Source organism: Sceloporus occidentalis, unplaced genomic scaffold (assembly GCF_023333645.1).
Source record: "Sceloporus occidentalis isolate IW3139 unplaced genomic scaffold, rSceOcc1.0.p SCAF_1, whole genome shotgun sequence".
In the NCBI taxonomy this organism is placed as follows: Eukaryota; Metazoa; Chordata; class Lepidosauria; order Squamata; family Phrynosomatidae; genus Sceloporus; species Sceloporus occidentalis.
This window is the reverse complement of record NW_028316981.1, coordinates 26,074,262-26,095,050: the sequence shown is the minus strand read 5'-3', so window position 1 is coordinate 26,095,050 and position 20,789 is coordinate 26,074,262. Positions and strand designations below refer to the sequence as shown.

Below are 20,789 nucleotides of genomic sequence, written 5' to 3'. Positions count from 1 at the left end.
GCTGGAATTGTTTTATTGATGTTTTTAATTGAATATATTTGTATTTGTATTTTTTATTGTATTACTGTATTGTATTGTTTATTATGTTGTACACCGCCCTGATTTTTTAGAAGGGCGGTATATAAATAAAGCTTTTATTATTATTATTAAATTGAAGTGAGCTTGGAAACAATTTTTGTGAATTCGCTTGTTACCGAATTCACAAAAATGAGGTGTCACTCTGAATTGATTGTGGATCCGCCTCGGAACGACCCCCCCCCCCATAGAAAGCAATCATGTCTGATAATACGCATGGCTGGACCCGCAGTGACTCCAGATCTGAGCTGCAAAATCCCTCGTGTGATAAGGCCTTTAGATTCCACTGAAGAGGATTTCACAGTGATGACAGAATCTTCCTCAGCAGAAAGTTATACAGTATTAGAGCTTTCAGTGGAGCCACAGCTCAGTCATCCCCCAAAACCAACTCCTTTTCCAGGGAAGCCTAGTGAGAAAATTGACTTTTCATTCATGGAAAATATTGTTCGGGAGTTAAAAATAAAGAATCAGGAATTCAGGACAAGAGAATGGGAAAGGGTGCAGACCTTAAGGACCTGCTATAGCACATCCCCATAACCTATGTAGCTGTCCCTGGTTTCATCCTGGCTGTAAAAGTGCACGTGCACATATATACTTCACCATTTATGAACAAGAAGCAGGACCCTGGTGTAACAAATGCCAACATTTACAAGGAGGATAAAACTGACAAAACTGAAATCACAGAAGCTGAGGAAAAAGAAAGCCAACTGCCGGAAGGATGACATTGAAAATCAGAACATCAACTATAGTTTAAGTCCACCATCAGCCATTTTCCTCTTGAGAGTTTGTGAAGTTGTCATAAAACCTTCAGAAATCCATAATGCGGAAATTATTTTCTCCCTTTATGGCTCACCAAGAGACACTGAAGGAGAGGCTCCCTTAGCTGAACCTTTCAGCACCGTGTGAGAACTTCAAATTAGCACCTAGAACTATAAAAATGTGCCATACCTGTAATAATGAAGAACCACATACCAAACCTGAAGGCCATGATTATAGATACTTCAGCAAGTCTTCACCAGATGTTTCCACTGCTTTAGACAAAAAAGAAACTACTACTGAGTCAATGCTGCTCCAGTGCAGACTGTCTCAGTATGCTGGCTCAGAGTGTGTATATTTTTTTGTATCTCATATTCTGGCTGGGGGGTGGGGGCACGGTGGGGAGTGGAAAGTTGTGTGTTCTGTTTGGTCAGTGTCCGGAGTCATTCAGTCCTCCTGTTTTTGCCGCGGTTGGTTGTGGTGGTGCCCTGTGGTAACCTGGGGGACATGTGTTGAGGTGGTGCTGGTGCCTGATGGGTGGTGGGTTTGATGTTGGGTAGCAGGGCTGCTGGTGTTTGCAGGATTTGCTGGTCTTTGGGTGTAGTATGCGCTTGATTGGAGGGAGGGCATACTAGCATCTATTCACATTTTCAATGGTGGGATGGGGTGGGGCTGTTCACTGTGGGGCAGTCACTTGGGTCAGGTGGGCTTTTGCCATGGACAGAGCCTGCTGGGCCGGCTGGAGGAACAATATCAAGCTAAAAAGGTGACAGAGCAGAGAATTAATTGGCACTGTCACTGCCAAATTGGGACAGTTAGAGGGCATGACTTATGGAACCCTAAGTATGGATGAGCTGAAGTGGGAAAGTGGTGACATGAAAAAGCTTCAAGTGATGTACCCTGTCATGGGTGATACATTTTCTGAAGGGTTCTGACAAGCTAGAGCACCTCTGGAGGAAGGTGACCAGACGGATGAGGAGTATGAAAACCAAATCTTATGAGGAATGATTGAAACGGCTGTGTTAGTGGCAGCTGGTGGCTGCCATCTCAGTGTGCTAGTGAAAGCATGCCAAGTTTTAATCCAGGAGCAACCCAAAGTTCCTGGATGTGTTACAGTTAGTGGAAACCTAGGATGGATTGACTGCCCTAGCAATATGGGGAGCCTTCAGTCTCCGCTGAGGTGTGCATGAGTACCCTGGAGAGGGGAAGAATTATTAAGGGCAGACATGATAGCCGTCTTCAAATATCTGAAAGGATGGCATACAGAAGATGTATCAGGCTTGATTTTTGTTGCTCCAGAAGACAGGCTAGACCACACAGATGGAAGTTGCAAGTAAACAGCAGCAGATCAGGTGAACTTCTGAAGAAGCAGGAGCTGCTCCAAAAACAGGCTGTTTCTGAAGATCATGGAGTTTCTTTTGCTGGAAATGTTTAAGCACAGCCTGGAGGGCCATCTATGAAGGATGCTGCAGTTGCAGATTCTTGCTCTCAGCAGAGTTGATCTAGATGACCCCTCCTGGTTATAAATTCAACAATGCTATAAGCATAATGGATGATAAGTGGAAAGTGATTAGGATCTAGTGAAAACTTCTAGAATAGCTTTCATGATAAGACTGTGGAAGCAAAAGAGCTTACTAGTTTTAAGACAACTTTTGGATTACTTCTGATGCACCCCATGCATGCAAGCCCAAAGCCAGTCACCCCTGTTTGTCCTGCAACTTGGATGTTGTACAAAGTGGGCTCAGGAGGTTCACTCCGTAGAGTTCACCTGAAATGTTTTGGCTGCACCTTTGTCTCTTTAGACTGAGGTTTAGAAGTACACAGTCTCTCATGACTTGGAAATGGCAAGGAAGCAAATTCAGGCAGCTTTGCAAAGGTGGGGCTCCCCATCTGCCATGGGCAGGGCATCTCCATATCTCAGCTTCTTCCCAATTAATGAGCAGGTGCAGCTGTTTATGGAAATACCCCAAAGTCCCCACAGACCGGTGTTTTCAAACCATTTTGGCTCAGATTTGGGGGTGGGAAAAGAAGGGAATGGAGACTATGGAGCAGGTGTCAAAGGGGAGAGAGGTGCCAGGTATCAGCAGGGGGAGGAGTGGGCATGAAATCCAAGCTGGGGGGCCTGCCAGGAGACCAGAGGTGAATGCCAATTACTCCTTAGTCTTAGGCCATTTTCAGATTGAGGGCTCCTCACACTAGCAATTAGAAGGCACTATGTGTGTTTTTCTCCTTAATGGATTTTCTCTGATAAGAAAGAAGTCAGAAGAAACTGAAGAAACAAAGGAGGGAGGGCTACATATGATGAAGCTCAGTGTAGACCAACCTTCCCTAACTTGATGCACTTCATAGGTTTAAACACACAGGTTTGATTTAGGTCTCTGATTACTCAACATTATAGGGTTGTTGTAAGAATGGAATAGAGGAGGGGCATACCATGTATTCCACCTTGGGTGCCTAGGACAAACATCAGGCTATAGATGTAAATACAGTGGGTCGCTGGAATCAGCTGGGGTTTGGTTCCAGGAGCCCCAATGGATACCAAAACGTGTGGATGCTCAAATCCGATTAAATACAATGGCATTGTAAAATGGTGTCCCTTATATAAAATGGCAAGATCAAGGTTTCCTTTTTGAAATTTATATATATATTAAAGATATTTTCAAACTGTGGATGCTTGAATCCATGGATAAAGAACCTCTGGATACATAGGGCTGACTGTACAAATAAATCTGCCACTAGAAACTGGTGTGGCCCAAGGCTGTGAAATGACTTCCTCTTGCAAATGGGGGATTGGTCCTCTTTCCTTATCTTTCATAATTCCCCCAGCTATTTTTCCCCATAATGCCTTCTGAGATTTCCCCTTCCATTTATGTTTTTTATGGACTGATTTTTGAAGTTTTGTCCTGTTTAAGTCGATATTTGTTGTTTTGAGTCTTCAAGCAATTTCCAACTTATGCATCTGAGGAAGCAGACTGAAGTCTAGACTCATGCTCCCAGTTTCTCTCTTTCAGTGAAGTATCAAAGGTGCTGCAAGATCTCCTTATTTATTAATTTTAGCTTAGTTTTCCAGACTAACAGGGCTAGGCTATGGAAACTGTGCCTTATTAGGAAACTGGTGATGTTTAGTCTGGAGAAGAGATGGTTAAGAGGTGATATGATAGCCCTGTTTAAATATTTGAAGGGATGTCAGATTGAGGAGGGAGCAAGCTTGTTTTCTGCTGCTCCAGAGACGAAGTCCTGTAACAATGGTTACAAAATAGAGAGGGGAAAAAATGATTCCAGCTGAACATTAGGAGGAACTTCTTGATGGTCAGCTGCTTGACAGTGAAAGAGGCTCCCTCAGAGAGTGGTGGAGTTTCCTTCTTTTGAGGTTTTTAGACAGAGGCTGGAGAGCCATCTATCTCTCACTCACAGGGGGGCTCTGCGTTCCTGCAGGGCAGAAGGGGGTTGGACTGGATGGCCCTTCTTGGGGTCTCTTCTGACTCTTTGATTCTAAGGAAGGAAGGAGAGAGAGAAGGAAGGAAGGAAGGAAGGAAGGAAAGAAAGGAGGAAAGAGAGAGCGAGCGAGCGAGAGAAGGAAACGAGGGAGGGGGAGGGAGGAAAGAGAGAGAGAAGGAAGGAAGGAAGAAAAGAGAAAGAAGAAAGGAAGGAAGGAAGGAAGGAAGGAAAAAGAGAGAGAGAAGGAAGGAAGGACGAAAAGAGAAAGAAGAAAGGAAGGAAAGAGAGGGAAGGAAGGAAGGAAGGACGAAAAGAGAAAGAAGAAAAGAAGGAAAGAGAGGGAAGGAATGAAGGAAAGAAAGAAAGAGAGAGAAGGGAGGGAGGGAGGGAGGGAGGAAAGAGAGAGAAGGGAGGAGAATGCTCTGTGCTCCTGGGTGGCAGAGTGAGACTGGGCTGGATGCTTCCTTGGGGCCCTTTCCAGCCCTAGAAGGCCCTTGTGCTTGAGGCCTATGAGCCCTCCTGAGCCTCAACTGAGGAGGAGGAGTGCTTTGTGCCATCATGGCCGCCAGGGGCAGCAGCCTCCTCAGCCTCCCTGGGAGCAGCCAGACTCAGGCGCCTCCTCCTCCTCCCTCCTCCTCAGCCCATGGCCATCCCTTCCTCCTTCCATGGCTGCTGGGGCGCTGAGGCTGCTGCTGGGGCCTGGCCTGGGCTCCTGGAGGCTGCCCGTCGCCTCCGCCAGGCCCCTGGCTCCCTGCTCCGGGTGAGTGCGGGGAGGAGATGTCCTCCCTGCCTTTCGGGGAGCGCTGGGCACCAGGCGGAGGAGGAGGAAGGGCGCCCCTTTTCAGCCGCAGCGCCAGTTCCCTTGAGGCTGCTGCCACCGCACTGCAGAGTTAATGCGGTCTGAGCCCGCTTTAAACTTATTTATTATGTGGGTTATTCTGGAATAGATTTGAGAGATGGCCAAAGGCAAGGGAACTTCTGTCTACTATAGCTTTAAGCTACTATAGACTAACTATAGTAGTTGTTTAAAGCAAAGCTTAGAAAAGTACTTTGGTCTGGGACTTCCAGAAACGCCTGCTCCAAGGATTCTGGGAGTTGTTGTTGTTGTTGTTGTTGTTGTTGATATATATATATATATATATATATATACACATATATATATATACACACCCATATATCCCGCCTTCCTCCCAATATAGGACTCAAGACGGTGCACGACACATGTAAAACAATAGTTTTTTTAAAAATAAATGTTTGTTTATTTAAAATATACATACAAATTAAAACAAATATTGATAAAAAAGGAAGAAAAAAGGAAACATCAACAAGTAAACAAATACAATTATTGTGCAATTATTACAGTTGGAAAATTGAAGCTCTCTCCATTTCTATTTCTACATTCTCTCCTCATCCATTCCTTACATTCCTTTTTCTTTCTTTTCCTTACATTTTCTATCCTTTATTCCTTCCTGCTCCATTCCTCCCCTCTTCTTTCTTCCTCTCCGGCCTTCCTTTCCACCTTTCCCTTTCTTCTTCCCTCATACTCTAACCTTCAATCACATTCTTTTTCTTTCTTACATCATTCACACTAACTTCCTTCCTATCAACCACTTTCTACGTTTTCTGACTTTTCATCTCCTTCATTCCTCGTAACTCCTCCATCTGTTTCTTTCACTGTTCCAAATATAATCTCTTGATTTGTAAAGCTTGTCTGTATCTTTCTCATCTTCAAGTATCTTCAAATTTAGTTGTAACACACTATCGCTAAATCCATCTTTCTTTGACGGTTCATCAGTCAAGGCTCCCAGTGTCATCGGGTCAGTTATTAAATCCGTTGTAAATAAAACTGCGAAGGCCCTCTCCCTTTTCCCACCAAAGGAGCCTGAGTAGGACAGAGAGAAAGGCCTCTCTGCATGATCTTAAAACTCCAGTGGGCTCACAGATATGCTTCTTCAGATACTGGGCCCAAGCCGAGTTGTAATCCAAAACAGGAACTTTGCCAAAGCTTTGGTTTAAATATACTCTGACGGGCCTTTTCTGTGCTCCCAATGACAGACAGCCACAACGGGGCCACCGCCTCACGCCTTCGGATGATGAGCTCTACCAGAGGACAACAGTCCAGCGCCTGGAAAGAGAGTCTCAAGACATCATGTTTGTTGAAGCTTACACTAACCGCGGCTTCACCATCAGCGGGAACAGAGTGGTGGGGCCCTGCGCTGTCCTGCCCCGAACCATCCTCCAGTGGAACGTGAGTGGTGGGACACAGACAGTTCAGCCTCTGGATCAGCACTTATTCTGCCAGCTAGGAAGTAGCCCTAAAATGCTAGGAGAGATATAAGCAGCCACAGTGTCATCAGCAGACTGGTGGTTCACCCAGAACAGTGGATCTGTCCTGGCTGACAGTAGCTTGCTGTGCTACCTCCAAAATATTTACTTCTCAGCCCTGATATTCTTTTGAAAACTATTAGTCTTGCAACTATTAGCTGTGCAAATGGTATTTTGTCATCAAACTCTTGTGTGGTGCAAAAACACTAAGGTTCAGGCATGAATCTCATTGTGGCCAGATCTTTGGGCTCCAGAAGCAGAGGCCTTGAATGTTTTCAATTAGGGAATCCCTAAGAGCACAAGACAAGCCATGTTGAATCAAACCAAAGGCTTATCTAGTGTAGTTCTGGGTAACACCTTCCCTGACTTAAGATGTTCTGATCATGAGAGGTATGCTTCCTGTGTAACATGGGCTCTTGGGCAAAGTAGCAGAGGGGCAGTATATTCCCTCTGTTTAGTTTCATGCTGGAAAAAGTGGACATTCTTAACTTTCCTCTTCCCTGTCCCTTGAAAGGAGCCTTGCTTCCTCTGGCTCAAAAATAGTCAACCTGGGGCTACAGGAACCTGTGGCTATTCTCTCAGTCATGTTGTCATCATAGTTGGCATTTATGTACTGCAGGAGAGGGCATGCTTGATCCTCCAGATGTTATTGGGCTGCTGTTATCAACTCTCTTTCCAGATTGGGACATATATGGACATCACTGCAGAGAGCCTCGCCCTGTTCCGCCTGCTGGAACCCCGCATAGGTACATGATAATTCTAGTCTCAGGTTGCTTTTCTTTTTGTCTTGTGATATGCTTGTGGGGAAGGGAAGAAGTAAGTTGGGCTAAGCCAGGAAGAGTGCTTGTGCATATCTGATTGTATTAAACCTATATGAGGTCTAACAGCTATGTTTCAAACTTGAAGCCTCCTGTTCTGCCAGTGAGCACAGAGAAAGTGATGTTTGCTTTCCAGGCTGCTTCTTCATCCTAGTCCTTCAGGCATAAACTTTGTGTCCTGTGTTTTTAGAGAAGGTGTGTCTCCAAGTCATTTTTGACTTATGCCTACCCTAAGGCAATCCTATCATAGGCTTTTTTTGGCAAATTTTTTCAAAGCGGGTTTGCCATTGCCATCTTCTGAGGCTGAGAGAGTATGCCTTGCCCAAGGTCACCCAGTGGGTTTTTATGCTCAAGCAGGGAATTGAACTCTGATATCCAGAGTCATGTCCCAACACTCTACTACACCATATTGCAATACTACATGTTCTTGCCTTGGAGCTGCAAACGAGTTGTTCTCCTAGGACTAAATGTGTATAGTTATGCCCTTAAGAAAAGGGGAGGCATTAGTTCTGATGCATTAGAACAGTGGTTCCCAACCTGTGGGTCAGGACCCCTTTGGGGGTCGAATGACCCTTTCATGGGGGTCACCTAAGACCATTGGAAAACACCTATTTAATTACAGTTATGAAGTAGCAATGAAAATAATTTCATGGGTTTGGGTCACCACAACATGAGGAACTGTATTAACGGGTCGCGGCATTAGGAAGGTTGGGAACCACTGCATTAGAGAAAGATGTAAGATCACAGCTCTCCATCTAAGGGTGCATCTACACTGTAGAAATAATGGCAGTTTGACACCGCTTTAAGTGCTATAGCTCCACCCTATGCAATCCTGGGATTTGTAGTTTTTACACGATCTTTAGTCTTCTCTGCCAAAGGATACTGGTGCCTCACCAAAGTACAAATCCCAGGATTCTGTAGGATGGAGCCATGGCAGTTAAAGTGGTGTCAAACTGCATTATTTCCACAGTATAAATGCACAATCAGTGGGCCAATGTTTTTCAGTCCCTGGTATAAGAGATGTGCTGCTGACTTGGTTTGCATAACTGTATACATTCAATCCTTGGTTAATAAAGACAGACTTCAGGTGCAAAGGAGTATTCTGCTCCAAGCCAAGCTGAATCATATGTGCAAGGAGAAAGCAGTTAAATTACCTGCAATTCAATACATTACTTGAGTTTCTGTAGTCCATTTGTGTGGATTTTCAAAACGGAACTAATTGTGAGTGGAGCAGTTCTTCTTTTCATCAGTGAGCAAGAGACATTACTGTTATTGAATCCCAATTGCAAGGTGGTGAGTACTTGGTACTAAAATAAAATCCACACTTTAGTTCTTGCCACCATCAGAAATCTAGTTCAATTCTGATCCAGATACCATCAAGCAGCTGTAGGGTTAACTGTTACTACTGCCTTTCCTTGTGTGTGCACACACACATATACCCCGTTGTCTGACCTTACAGCAACTGTTTATATCTTTGTGTATGTGCCTTCAAGTTGTCTGTTGACTTAGGGCAAACACAGTTTTCTTAGGCAAGGAATACTCAGAGGTGTTTTTACCCAATTTATTTCTCTGAAGTACATCCTACAGCACCTGGCATTCCTTGGTGGTCTCCTATCCAAGTAATAAACAGGACTGACTATACTTCATATGTTCCCATAATACTCTCTTGTTATATAAAGCATGGTAATGTCTCTTTAAAGCCAATCTGCTTTTACTGCAGCTGTAGAATATTTAACACCTCTGGCTTTGTCCTTTGGCTGCCACAGAAATCCTAGTGCTGGGAACAGGAGACAAGGTGCAGAGACTGGATCCTGCCGTCTTGAAATTAATGCGCCAATGTGGTATTGCTGTGGAAGTGCAAGATACGGTAAGAGGTGGGAAGGACAGGGAGAATCTCCTCCTTTAGTCACAGAACTGGGTTTGTTAGGGGATTTCAGTGGGTCATCTGACACTGTATATACTGTCTGTGGTGCAGTACAGGACATGAAGCGTGGGATATCATCAGCTTATCTAGCATCTAGTTCCATACGCTTAGTCCATAGTTTTAGAATTAATGTTTCTAACCTCACACTTTTCCAAAAAGATAGTGAAAAGAGATTATTCACACGCTGTTGGAGAAAAATGAGTAGTACAGAAATTGTAAAATGTATAGAGTTCATTTTATTTGTGTCTTTAGTTTTCCTTAGCTATATATATCATGTTTTCTCATACATGTACAATTTACTTTTAAGCATGTACTTGCCTATGTAATTCATTTAACCCTTTAAAACTGTTATAACTTGCTATTTAATACCTTTTTCTTCTGGTTAGATTATTCATTGATTTTAATTGGAATTGTTTAAACTATTTATATCATTTTATTTTTCTGCCACAAGTAATTGATACTTTTTGTTTGTCTCATTGTTTTTGTAGCCTAATGCCTGTGCAACCTTCAATTTCTTGACAAGTGAGCGGCGTGTGACAGCAGCTGGACTTATCCCACCTCCTGGTACTACAGGCGGCTGAGTGTCTGAAGGAAAGACAAAAGATATAGAGAGTCCCTGGCAGGTGAGAGAGAGACTGAAAAACAGAGGCCTGTTACAGACAGCCAAAATAAAGCTGCTTCGAGTCACAGTGGAGGTATGGTGTTTCAATGATGCATGCATCCTAAGAGTCCAGAAGCCACACCAAAGCCATACTCCAGTCCTTAGGGCTGGAGCGTGGCTTTGGTGTGTCTTCTGGACTCTTAGGACGCATGCATCATTGAAACACCATACCTCAACTGTGACTCAAAGCAGCTTTATTTTGGCTGTCTGTAACAGGCCAGAGAAACTCATTTGCTATTCCTGCCACATTCTTCAGTGTTGTGTGTGGTGGCCTCGCTTGCAGCATAGGCCGAAGAAGCATGGAAATTCACTCTATGTTATCACCAAAATTGAATGGAAAAGTGTAATCCTAACATTGGAGCCTTAGCTAACTCAGAATGGAGGACATTTTGAATATACCGTACTTGAAACAGCACAATTGGCATTATGGGTACATTGCAGTGTTTTGTCCTTGTTTGTATAAAGGGAGCAGGTTCTGTTTGTGAGGGGGCTCCAAAGAGAGCCAAGAGCCATGAGAACTTCCATTGTATGAGCAGTTATATTAATTCCTTCCTGGTCTTGAACTCATTATGTGAGTATGGAGGGAAAGGTGGTAGTGGAATGGAGATAAATGATGTGGGAAGGGAAATGGTACAGCGATCTGGTTCAAAGTAAGAATACACTACATAGAGATGCATGATCCTCCAGTTCCTTCTCATTAACAAGATACAGTTGGCTTTCTGTATCTACAGATTCTGTATCCATGGATTCAGTCATCCACATCTTGAAACAATTTTTAAAAAAAATCTAAAAAGCAAACTGGAAAGGCTTCTCCCGCGGCCCAGAAGAAACAATGGGTGCATGCCCATGGTGTGCGCCGCGGGAATGAGCCCCATTGTTTCTAATGGGGCTTGAGTTTATGCGGTTTTTCCCTTATGCAGCAGGGTCTGGAACGAATCCCCTACGTAAGGAAAGAGCCAACTGTATAATGATACTTGAGCATCCATGGATTTTGGTGTCCACCAGGGGTCCTGAAATCAAACTCCATCACACAAGAAGGGTTTACTGTAATTAAGTTCGCAAGCACTTTTTTCCAGTCAAATTTAATTTTCTGAGTGGGTACAGTATACTATGAAAGAGGGAGGTGAGGAAAGGAAAATTCAACCATTGAGATCTTTTTCTCCCTTTGGAAAAGAATGACCACAGAATTTCCAAGGTCCGGATTGGGGAGAAGATTCCCTCTCCTGTACAGCAGCTGCTTTTCATGATTTCAGACTTTCCCAGTCCAATCTAGTGCAACAGGAAGTACATCTGGGATCTTGAGTACAAAATATGTGTTTTGTTATTCTCCCTCCACACAAAGTCGCATGTCAAAAATAATAGAAACAACTCAAGGTTCCATTTAGTACATTTTATTTCCAGCCAGGTATGTCTGGGAAGCCCAGATGTAGTGTATAAAAGCATAGGCCTCTGCTGGCTGTTCTCAGTTTTTGATGTTCAAAGACACTTTGCTACGTTGGCTAACACCTATAGATCAGAGCTAGAAAATTACAATAAATTAGTTTATTTTTGGGTAATGAGGACATATCAAATGACATAGAATCATAGAGTTGGAAGAGACTGCAAGGGTCATCCAGTCCAACCCCCTGCCATGCAGGAACTCTCAATCAAAGCATCCCAGACAGATGGCCATCCAGCCTCTGCTTAAAGACCTCCAAAGAAGGAGACTCCACTACACTCCAAGGGAGTGTGTTCCACTGCCAAACAGCCCTTACTGTCAGGACATTCCTCCTAATGTTGAGGTGGAATCTCTTTTCCTGTAGCTTGCATCCATTGTTCCGGGTCTTGTTCTCTGGAGCAGCAGAAAACAAGCTTGCTCCCTCCTCAGTATGACATCCCTTCAAATATTTAAACAGGGCTATCATATCACCTCTTAACCTTCTTTTCTCCAGGCTAAACATCCCCAGCTCCCTAAGTCGTTCCTCATAGGACATGGTTTCTCAATAGTAATGTAATGAATGGGATTCAAGTTGCTAAACTGGCCTAACAAATAATGAATTTAAGCTATTTCTAAAAGGCATTTTGACAGGAATTTGCCAAGTTCTCTTATCCTACCTAGATCTCCCACTCCTCAAGAGTAACGAAGAACAAAGCTAGGAATGAAATTAATCAGTTGGTAATCTTTGTAATGACAGTTTCTTACTTCCCAAACATGGAAGCAAATAGCAGGAACTGTTTTTCAAAGTAACTTCCAAAGCTCTCTTACTGATAGACCTGTTGCCCAATGACCTTATCTGAAAAACCTTTTAAGGCCATCTAGGTCAGTAGCAATTGCCACACTACTAAACCAAATAAAATTGATTGTGAGTACCAAATGCCCTTTTCTCTAATCAATTGTATTAAATCACTTTTAATTTTATAATGACTAGCGTCATGAGAAAGAAAAGGGTAATGGATACAATTCTACACATTGAGTTATGCCCATACAAAACTACATCCTATCTCCCCTCTTAATATCCACCTGCCTTTTGCTGCTCCCCCCACAGCATGGCTATATAGCAGCCAATGGAGAACGGGGTAGGGTTACTGAGCCACAGATGGCTTAAATGTCTCTAGCCAGATGCCTCACAACATCATCCTCATCTTACCTGACTTCTAGAGGTCCCAGGGTTGGCTACGTTATTGTGCATCTGTCTTTTTTTCCTTTGCAACAACTAGTGGCATAAACAAATTTGTTTGCTAAACAGGAAGAGCCAAGTTACATTTAAAATTGATCTGCATGATGAACTGTTAAAGGGATGGGGTAAAATGAGGAGAGAGCTCCTTTGCCAAGTCATGTAGGAGAGCAAAAGTCTGTTCTGGATGTAGCCAAGACCCACCCATTGACTAGTCTTAAATTTCCTGTCTGCAGAATAGATGGCACAGCTTGCTGAAAGAAGCAATACGGTAACTTCTTTTTGACTTGCAGTCTACTGTTAACATTTTGGTGTAAAGAAGAGTAATTCTCATAGTATTAAACATAGGCACTCATGGATCATTGCAAAACAAGAAGTGACTAATTTATGTCAGACTTACACCTTGCATATGTTAGGTATTGTCAACACTCCTTTCATCTCCTGAAGTACAGAGGTGCCTGCCATGCCTGTCAATTCCCTCCCACGCAATCCTTTACTAAAACTTTTTCCTACAACACAGCTTCCCAACTTATCCATCAGGGTAACCTACTACTCACTAAAGGAGAAAAGAAGAAGCTATCTTATTCTGGACACTGATCTGTCTAGCTCAGTTCAGTTTACTTTCTGAAGCAAACATTTTTCCTTCAACACAAGGGTCAGGAGATGCCAGGGACTGAATCTGGGACCATCAGATGCTGGCGAAACGTCAGGAAGAAACTCTTCTAGAACATGACCACATAGCCAAAAACCCCACAAAACTCTATGGATGTCGGCCATGAAAGCCTTCGACTGCACAAAACATTCATCCTTTGCTATGATTATGACAGTGTGATCTGACCCTTTAAGAGATATAACTTGAGTGAATTGGTGTAAGGGCTTAGTTTCTGGTGTCAGAACTTGTAAAGTCAGTGTCCAGGAAGAGAGGCCACTTGTTTAGAAGTGTGATTCCTCAACATCCAGCTCAGGTCTTTAGGAGACAATCTGCTCTTTCCAACAATGACCCACTGAACCTAGTTTTACATGTTTTAAGGAGGTAGACCAAAGGATGATTAATTCAGGCCCTTCAGCCTAACCACACAGCCACATCACTAGTGTTGCATGGTATGGTCTAGTGGTTTGAGCATTAGACCAAGACTCTAGAGACCAGGGAACGAATCCCTGCTAGGCCATGGAAACCCACTGAGTGACCTTGGTCAAGTCACAGGCTCTCAGCCTCAGAGGAAGGCAAAAGCAAACCTCCTGTGAACAAATCTTGCCAAAACAACCTTGTGATGGGTTCATCATATGATATGAAGGCACTCAACAGCAAAACCAAAAGTTATATAAAGTATGAGTGTGTTTGCGCCCGCGCATGAAAGCACACAATGTATTTATTTTAAATGCTTATATATTGCCTATGTGACTATATCTTCAAAGTGGTTTTCAAATGTATAAACAAAACCAATAAAACAACCAATTTTAAATCAATTGTGATCAATTTTTAACACACCAAGCTTGCTAGAATAGAAGATCTTGAAAGGGCAGACTAATTCAGTGAATACTGCCATCATGTGGTTACATATATGTTCACAAATAATCATGAAACAGGCTTACATTTTGAAAGCTGGAGGATAAATAATGTTAAAGCTGGGTAAGATTCTAATTTTAAGCGAAGATATTTATCCAAGATGCCTTCAGGATATAGATGTTTTTCCAGATTATTTTTAATTTCACTTTATTGCTGCATGCCCACGTATCTCATTTGTAAGTTTAAATCGTATGTTTCAGATCCCTGAAATGTCTTGCACTTCTCGTTAAATTTATTCATTTAGGCATTCAGATTTAGTTTTGGTTATTTATGCAAGCGAGAAACACAGGTTATAACTGGATAATTTTATAATAATAATTGTATAATTTTGTTACTGACTGAGCAATATTCCTTGAAAATTGGATCCAATTTAGTCATATACAGAATACATCTACTGAAATCAATTATTTAGTCATATGACTTAAGTTGCTTGATTTCATTAAGTCCACCCAAAATATGTTTAAATCTGAATGCAAGCCACAGAATTGGATCTGCTTGTGATGCTCATATTGCTCATATTCTTTGATAATGCTTAAAATTTCTGATTTTCAGATAGAATATTTCTAGATGACTCACCTGAATGCCAGTAGTTCTAAAGTGTTGCATTTTTTCAAAAATAACAACAAAAGCAACAAAAATTCTCATTTTTCTTATATATACAATGTTGTAAGAACCAAACATTTCCTTCAAGAAAACCTTTTCAAGTGGACTGTATTTATATATTGTTTTATCCTTTTAAAAAATAGGAAAGAGTATTTTCAGCCTTGCTTGAGAGCTATTGACTCTATCATATTCTGTCATTTGCCCTACCTGTCTTGTTTGGAACCATCAATACTTTATAGAATGCAGTTATTTGATATATCACATGCTTTAATTTTTTGGATTCATTTGTTGGGTGACCCATCTTAAAGTTTTTGTCTTCAATAGTTTCTTTTGCCATTCACATTTTAAGACTTAGGAAACTTAATAGAGTTTTTAAGACTTACTCTCATTGAACTCAGTGGGACTGTAGCACATACTGGATTGCAGCATAAGAGCTTTTCATTTATCTTATCTCTGTTCCTTTTTCATACATGATGCCAGATACTGCATGGGGCCTAATTTATTTCTAGATGTGTGTGTGTGTGTGTGTGTGTGTGTGTGTGTGTGTGTGTATCCTTTTAAATCTGGTTTAATTTCTTGTTCTTGTGTGCCTTCAAGTTGTTTCCAACTCATGGTGACCTAAGGCAAGCCTGTCATGGGATTTTTTTGGGCAACATTTGTTCAGAGGGGGCTTGCCTTTGTCTTCCTCTGAGGCTGAGAGAATATGAGTTGTCCTAATGGGTTTCCAAGGCTGAGCGATGGTGATTCGAACCCTAAACTCCAGAATCATAGTTCAATGCACTACACCATGCTGGCTCAGAGTTTATTTTAAAATAATTTCTTTTAGCAATAAAGGAAGCATAACCAAGTTACATTATATTTGTACCTTCACAAGATGTACATTTATCCTTTTGCAGTGTAACTGTAAATTTTAAAGTACTTTTATAACTGGAAGGTGGGGTGTAGCATCACTAAATGGTAGTGAAAGAATATCATGTGTTTCAGTTTGATCTTGTGCTGCACTTCACACTGTATTTACTGTATTCCTTACAGAAAGCCTCCCCAGTTTTCACTCTGGCAAACCTATTCTAAATAGTGTACAACACCTGGTATTCCCTGGCAGTCTCCCTCCCATGTTTGACCTTCCTTAGCTTCAGTCCCATTTCTGGAGCATAACATTATGAACAGGTAGGGAGTTTTAGTCATGAAGGAGAAAACATGTGTTTCCTATTTGATTTGTTTCAGTCAGATTATCAGTGCCAACCCGGCTAATGGAAGCTTGGTTGATACCTGTGGATTAAAGCCGGGGTGTGCCAGTAGGTGAAAGGAGTGTCTGGGAGAGTGGGTAGAGCCAGTGCAAAGATCCTTCATGGATCTGGCCAGGAGTGTACTTGTGTGTGTCAATGTGAAGCGGCGAATGTAGTCAAGGCGATTGTGATGAGCGAATGGGTGCCCCAGGCTCTGACGGAGGGCAGAGTTGGGAGCAAGCCTGACTGGAGCTAAGTGTTCAGAAGGCGGCGGAGGTCACTTTCCAGACACAGAGTGAATATGATGAACTGGTGGATATTCGTGGGTGGAAGCCTGGGAATGAAGTCGCCAGACAGAAGCCAGTGGGTGTGTTTTGGATAAACCTGGTGGGCAGTAGCAGATGAGTCAGACTGCTTAGTATGTTGGCGTTTCCCTTTCAGGAAAGGATCTTTGTCTGGAGGCATGATGGTGAGAGGGTTTCTGAGTTATCTGTCTCGTAGGAAAGCAGCTCTGGGATTGTCCAACATCTGCACAGGAGACCCATCAGAAATCTATGTAAAATACTATGGTGTCCATGATGGCAGAGAGTGGCTTGAATGTTGGAGTATGACTCAAGATCAGCGTTCGATTCCCCTGCTTGAACATGAAAACCCACTGCATGACCTTGGGCAAGTCACACACACTCAAGCTCAGAAGGTGGCAGTGGCAAACCCCTCTGAAGAAACATGCCATGGAAACCCTATGATAGTTCTGCCTTGGGATCACAAGTTAAAAATGACTTGGAAGCACACAACAACAAACCACGATGGAAGGAGGAATGGATAGTAGTATGCTAAACAAACAAATTGAGACTGGTTATTGTACTTGATCTTCTTTAATAAAAGCAACAAAAATAAACTGTAAAAATGGTAATTTATTAATTCACTTTAGCAATAGAGGAAGGGGAGAACAAAGCAGGCAGGGAGGAACAGAAGCTATGTGATGGGTCAGCACAAGTTGTCACAACATGTGCGTAGGGGCAGGATGATGCTCCATTTGTTCATTCCAGTTAATTCAGTGAAAATGTTTAAAAGTGTTATGGCAGCAGCAGCAGTAGTGGCCCCTTTTCAAAAAGGCAAATGCTTGTCCCAAGGAGGCTGCAAATTCTGTTTCAGGATCAGGGAAACTAGCAGAACGGAAAAACAATGATTCCTTCATCAAGGACGTTATTTTCACATCATGGGAATTATAGTGTTTCAGACCACCTGGGATTATGGCTGAGGCACCACTGTTCTGGCAGCTCACAGGATGCGCATTTATATGACGTTGCTTTTTTATATATCCCCATTTGCTGGTTAGTATTAGATGGAAGACTGCTGACGAATACCAGGTGTTCTAGGCTGTATTTTAGAAGATGGGACTGGCAAAACCACTTTTGAGTATTTCTTGACTAAGAAAACCTTGTGAAATTTATGGGTTCACAAGTCAACAGGCAACTTGAAGGCACATGTGTATGTATGCACGCATGCACACACACACATTTATACTATTTGTTTAAAATGATAGGGCTGCTGAGAGGGTGAGTTGGAGGAGTCTCATTGGTAGGGCTGACCTCTTACTGATAGGTCTGTTGCCTGTTGAGATTATTGGAATTCCTTAAGGCCATCTAAGTCAGTAGCAATTGCCACTACAAAACTAAACCAAATTAAGTGGATTGTGAATATAAAGTGTCCTTTTATCTAATTAATTTTATGTGATCACTTTTAATTTTATACGGTGAGAAAGGAAAAAATAATGGCCACAATCCTGCATTGGGAGAGAGTGTAAACGTATGCCCTGGCAGAACATGGACTTTATCCCATGGGGAAAATCAGGGGTTTAAAACAACGAAAATTGCACAATCATGACTTGATGTTTTCACACACATTGGGATTAAAGAGCCATTATCCTGGGAATAAACAGCAACAAATCATTCACAGGATTTCCCCATTAATGATTTATTGCTGTTTATTGCACCTTAATCATAGCTTGGTGTGAAAATGTTAATCGCAAGCCATGCTCACATGATTTTCACTGTTTAAACTCCCAATTTTCCCCATGTGATAGAAGTCCCATGTCTAACCTCTCTTAATGCCCACCTGCCTTTTGCAGTTCCCTCTGCATGTCTATATAGCAACCAATGGATCAGAGGGCTGCACAGATGGCTTAATGTCTCTAGCCAGATGCACATCATCATCATCTTACAGGACTTCTGGATGTCCCAGGAGTGGCACCAATGTGCATCTGGCTCCCGCCCCCTTGCAGCAATTTATAGCATAAACAAAATTGCTTGCTCAACAGAGAGAACCAAGTTACATTCAAATCTGATCTGCATGGTGGTTATAGGTATGGAGTGAAATGGGGAGAGCTCTTTTGCCAAGTTATGTAGCAGAGCAAAAGGCTGTTCTGCATGTCAAAGACCCACACTCTCTCAGCCTCAGAGTAAGGGAAAGGCAAACCGCTCTCTGAAAAAATCTTCCAAGAAACTCCTGAGTGTTGCCATAAGCTGCAGATGACTTGAAGGCACACCAAATCAATTTGATAAAGTATGACCACTTCAGGAACATCCATCAGAATTATGGTATGGATCAAGTATTTATTGAAAAAGACAGGAACCAACCCCCAAAAAAGGCTTGGAATTCATTCTATTCCTTTTTAGGGAGATTTCCCACATAGTAGGATTGTTCAAGAGCCAACATTGCTCTTCAGCTCTGGAGACTGATTTCAAATACCCATTCAACCACTGGGTAACTTTGAGCAAGTCACACTCTCTCAGCCTCAGAGGAAGGCAAAGACAAACAATGAGCAATGAGCCCTTGGGAAAATGAGTTCAGGCATGATAGCATTTTCTCCCCATGCTTTGGTTGGGGGTCTGCCATTTTGTGACGCAAGATGGTAGAGCAGTAGACTGGTTTTAGGTCACCAAATCCTCTTGAACTGTATTTTGCCAGAAATGCTATCATGAGAAAGCTGCTGAAAGGAACAGGGACCCAACAGCCTACATTTGGTAAACTTTACATGGGAAATATACTCATCCCTCCACATTTGCAGCTGACTTTTGTGGATTTGATTAATATGTTCTCTCTAGGAATATCTAGGTCATCCAGCACAACTCTTATGATGAACTTTAACCAAATGTTGCACTGTAGGACCTAGAGATTCCTAGAAGGAACACTCCATTAGGCATTTGTAGCTCCTCCAGCTCAATTCTATGGTCAATATCTAGCAGATGTTGACCAGAGCAGCACTGAAGGACCTAGATCAGTAATGGAGAACCTTTTAGAGACCGAGTGTGCAAACCGTAACCCAAAACCAACTTATCGCAAAGTGCTGTGTCCCTCTGGATTTCTAGTGACAAACTCTAGTGAACTCTGTGTTGGGATTATGGTGCGTGTGCCCAGAGGGGGCTCTGAGTGCCACCTCTGGCACATGTGCCATAGGTTCGCCACCTCTGACCTAGATTCCTATAGAAGTGTTCTCTCAGATAAAAACAAGTGTTTTTGTTATCTGCAGTTTCTCTACATTCATGGGGGTCCTGTGCCCCTATCCCCAGCAAATGTGGAGGGAGAGTGTAGTTCCACACATTATTCACAACCATAGGGATGGTAAGAAAAAAGGCTTTTTGCCTTACGGGGTCAGTAGTGAGTAAACTAGTCACCCACAGTTGCCCCATCTCCCTGTTCACTTTTTGAAAATTCCCTTCCAAAGAAGTGTGGCAACAGTAGCAACGAACAGAAATGTGATCTAATTGACTATAACCGAATGGGTGAAAACCAGGCACAAAAATGTTCCAGCTAGCTGCTAGGGGCCTACTTGCTGTTGCTCAACACCTAAATTGCTGGAAGGACATGGGACATCTTCTAACCTTGATCACATAGCACATACTGACATGCTGCACACGTAGTGTAAATGGGAACTTTTCCTCTGCAAGAAACCTGATTTCCTATCCACCAAAGTTCTCTAACCACTCACTTCAAAAGACGCCATCCTTCTTCTTTCATATTATCTATCAAACACCTGCCTCTCCCATCCTTTGTTCCTTCATTTCCTTGGCCAGGAGTAATGCATCATTAACAGCTTAAACTGCATAACCATCTGTTTTTATTAGTGCTCCCTCAACATTTTTAATGGCCAATGGAGTGTAGAAGTAAATAGATACCATGCTGTGGAAGGAGTAGCAGAGAAATGAGACTCTGGCTCTTGATGGTTGGATAAAAGAACAGCTCACTCCTTGCCTGGTGCCAAGAACATTTCTTCATAAGCCCCTAATCTTCCCACAAACAGCAATCCAGGACAAATCTGAAGTAAAAATGTATTTGCTGTACTTCTTGAGATGTAAAGTTTTGGGTAAGATCCAAATTGGCATATCCCTCACAGACTTTATTAATCATTTCTTAATAAAACATGCCTCTGAGCATGTAAAACACACCACCCTGGAAGCAAGACAAGCACAATGTGCTCCAAGGTTTAATCTGCTTGCAAGGATGGAACTAGCAAATGAGACTTCCAACGGGGGCAGCTACAACTGCTACATAGGCTGCAAAATAGTCATATGGAGTTGGTGGGAAAACATCACAATTCTTTGATGCCTCTGTAGATGTTCTACCAGCAGTTGTGAAAATACCTGCTCATTGTCCTTTGGAAGTTACAAACAGGAAAGAAAGGCTGAATTTCGCCATCTAAGAGCTTATAAGTACCTCAGGACAATGTTGGAAAAGGTGCG

At 42.5% G+C, this 20,789-nt stretch overlaps 1 protein-coding gene across 2 annotated transcripts; it reads left to right on the top strand.

Moving 5' to 3' along the window:
* Window positions 1–4,903: 4,903 nt before the first annotated feature.
* LOC149321253 (NADH dehydrogenase [ubiquinone] 1 alpha subcomplex assembly factor 3-like) lies at window positions 4,904–14,275 on the top strand. Of its 2 annotated transcripts, none has more exons than XM_089518386.1 (6): window positions 4,904–5,029; window positions 6,325–6,517; window positions 7,274–7,340; window positions 9,179–9,279; window positions 9,825–9,984; window positions 10,221–14,274. In XM_089518386.1, the coding sequence occupies exons 1-5, from the start codon at window positions 4,935–4,937 to the stop codon at window positions 9,915–9,917; spliced, it is 549 nt and encodes a 182-aa protein (XP_089374512.1). In that variant the 5' UTR covers window positions 4,904–4,934; the 3' UTR covers window positions 9,918–9,984; window positions 10,221–14,274. The 2 variants fall into 2 exon arrangements, with proteins under 2 accessions (XP_089374512.1, XP_089374514.1); XM_089518388.1 differs by lacking the exon at window positions 4,904–5,029 and adding an exon at window positions 5,086–5,167 and having other exon boundaries at window positions 7,214–7,340; window positions 10,221–14,275.
* Window positions 14,276–20,789: the final 6,514 nt, after the last annotated feature.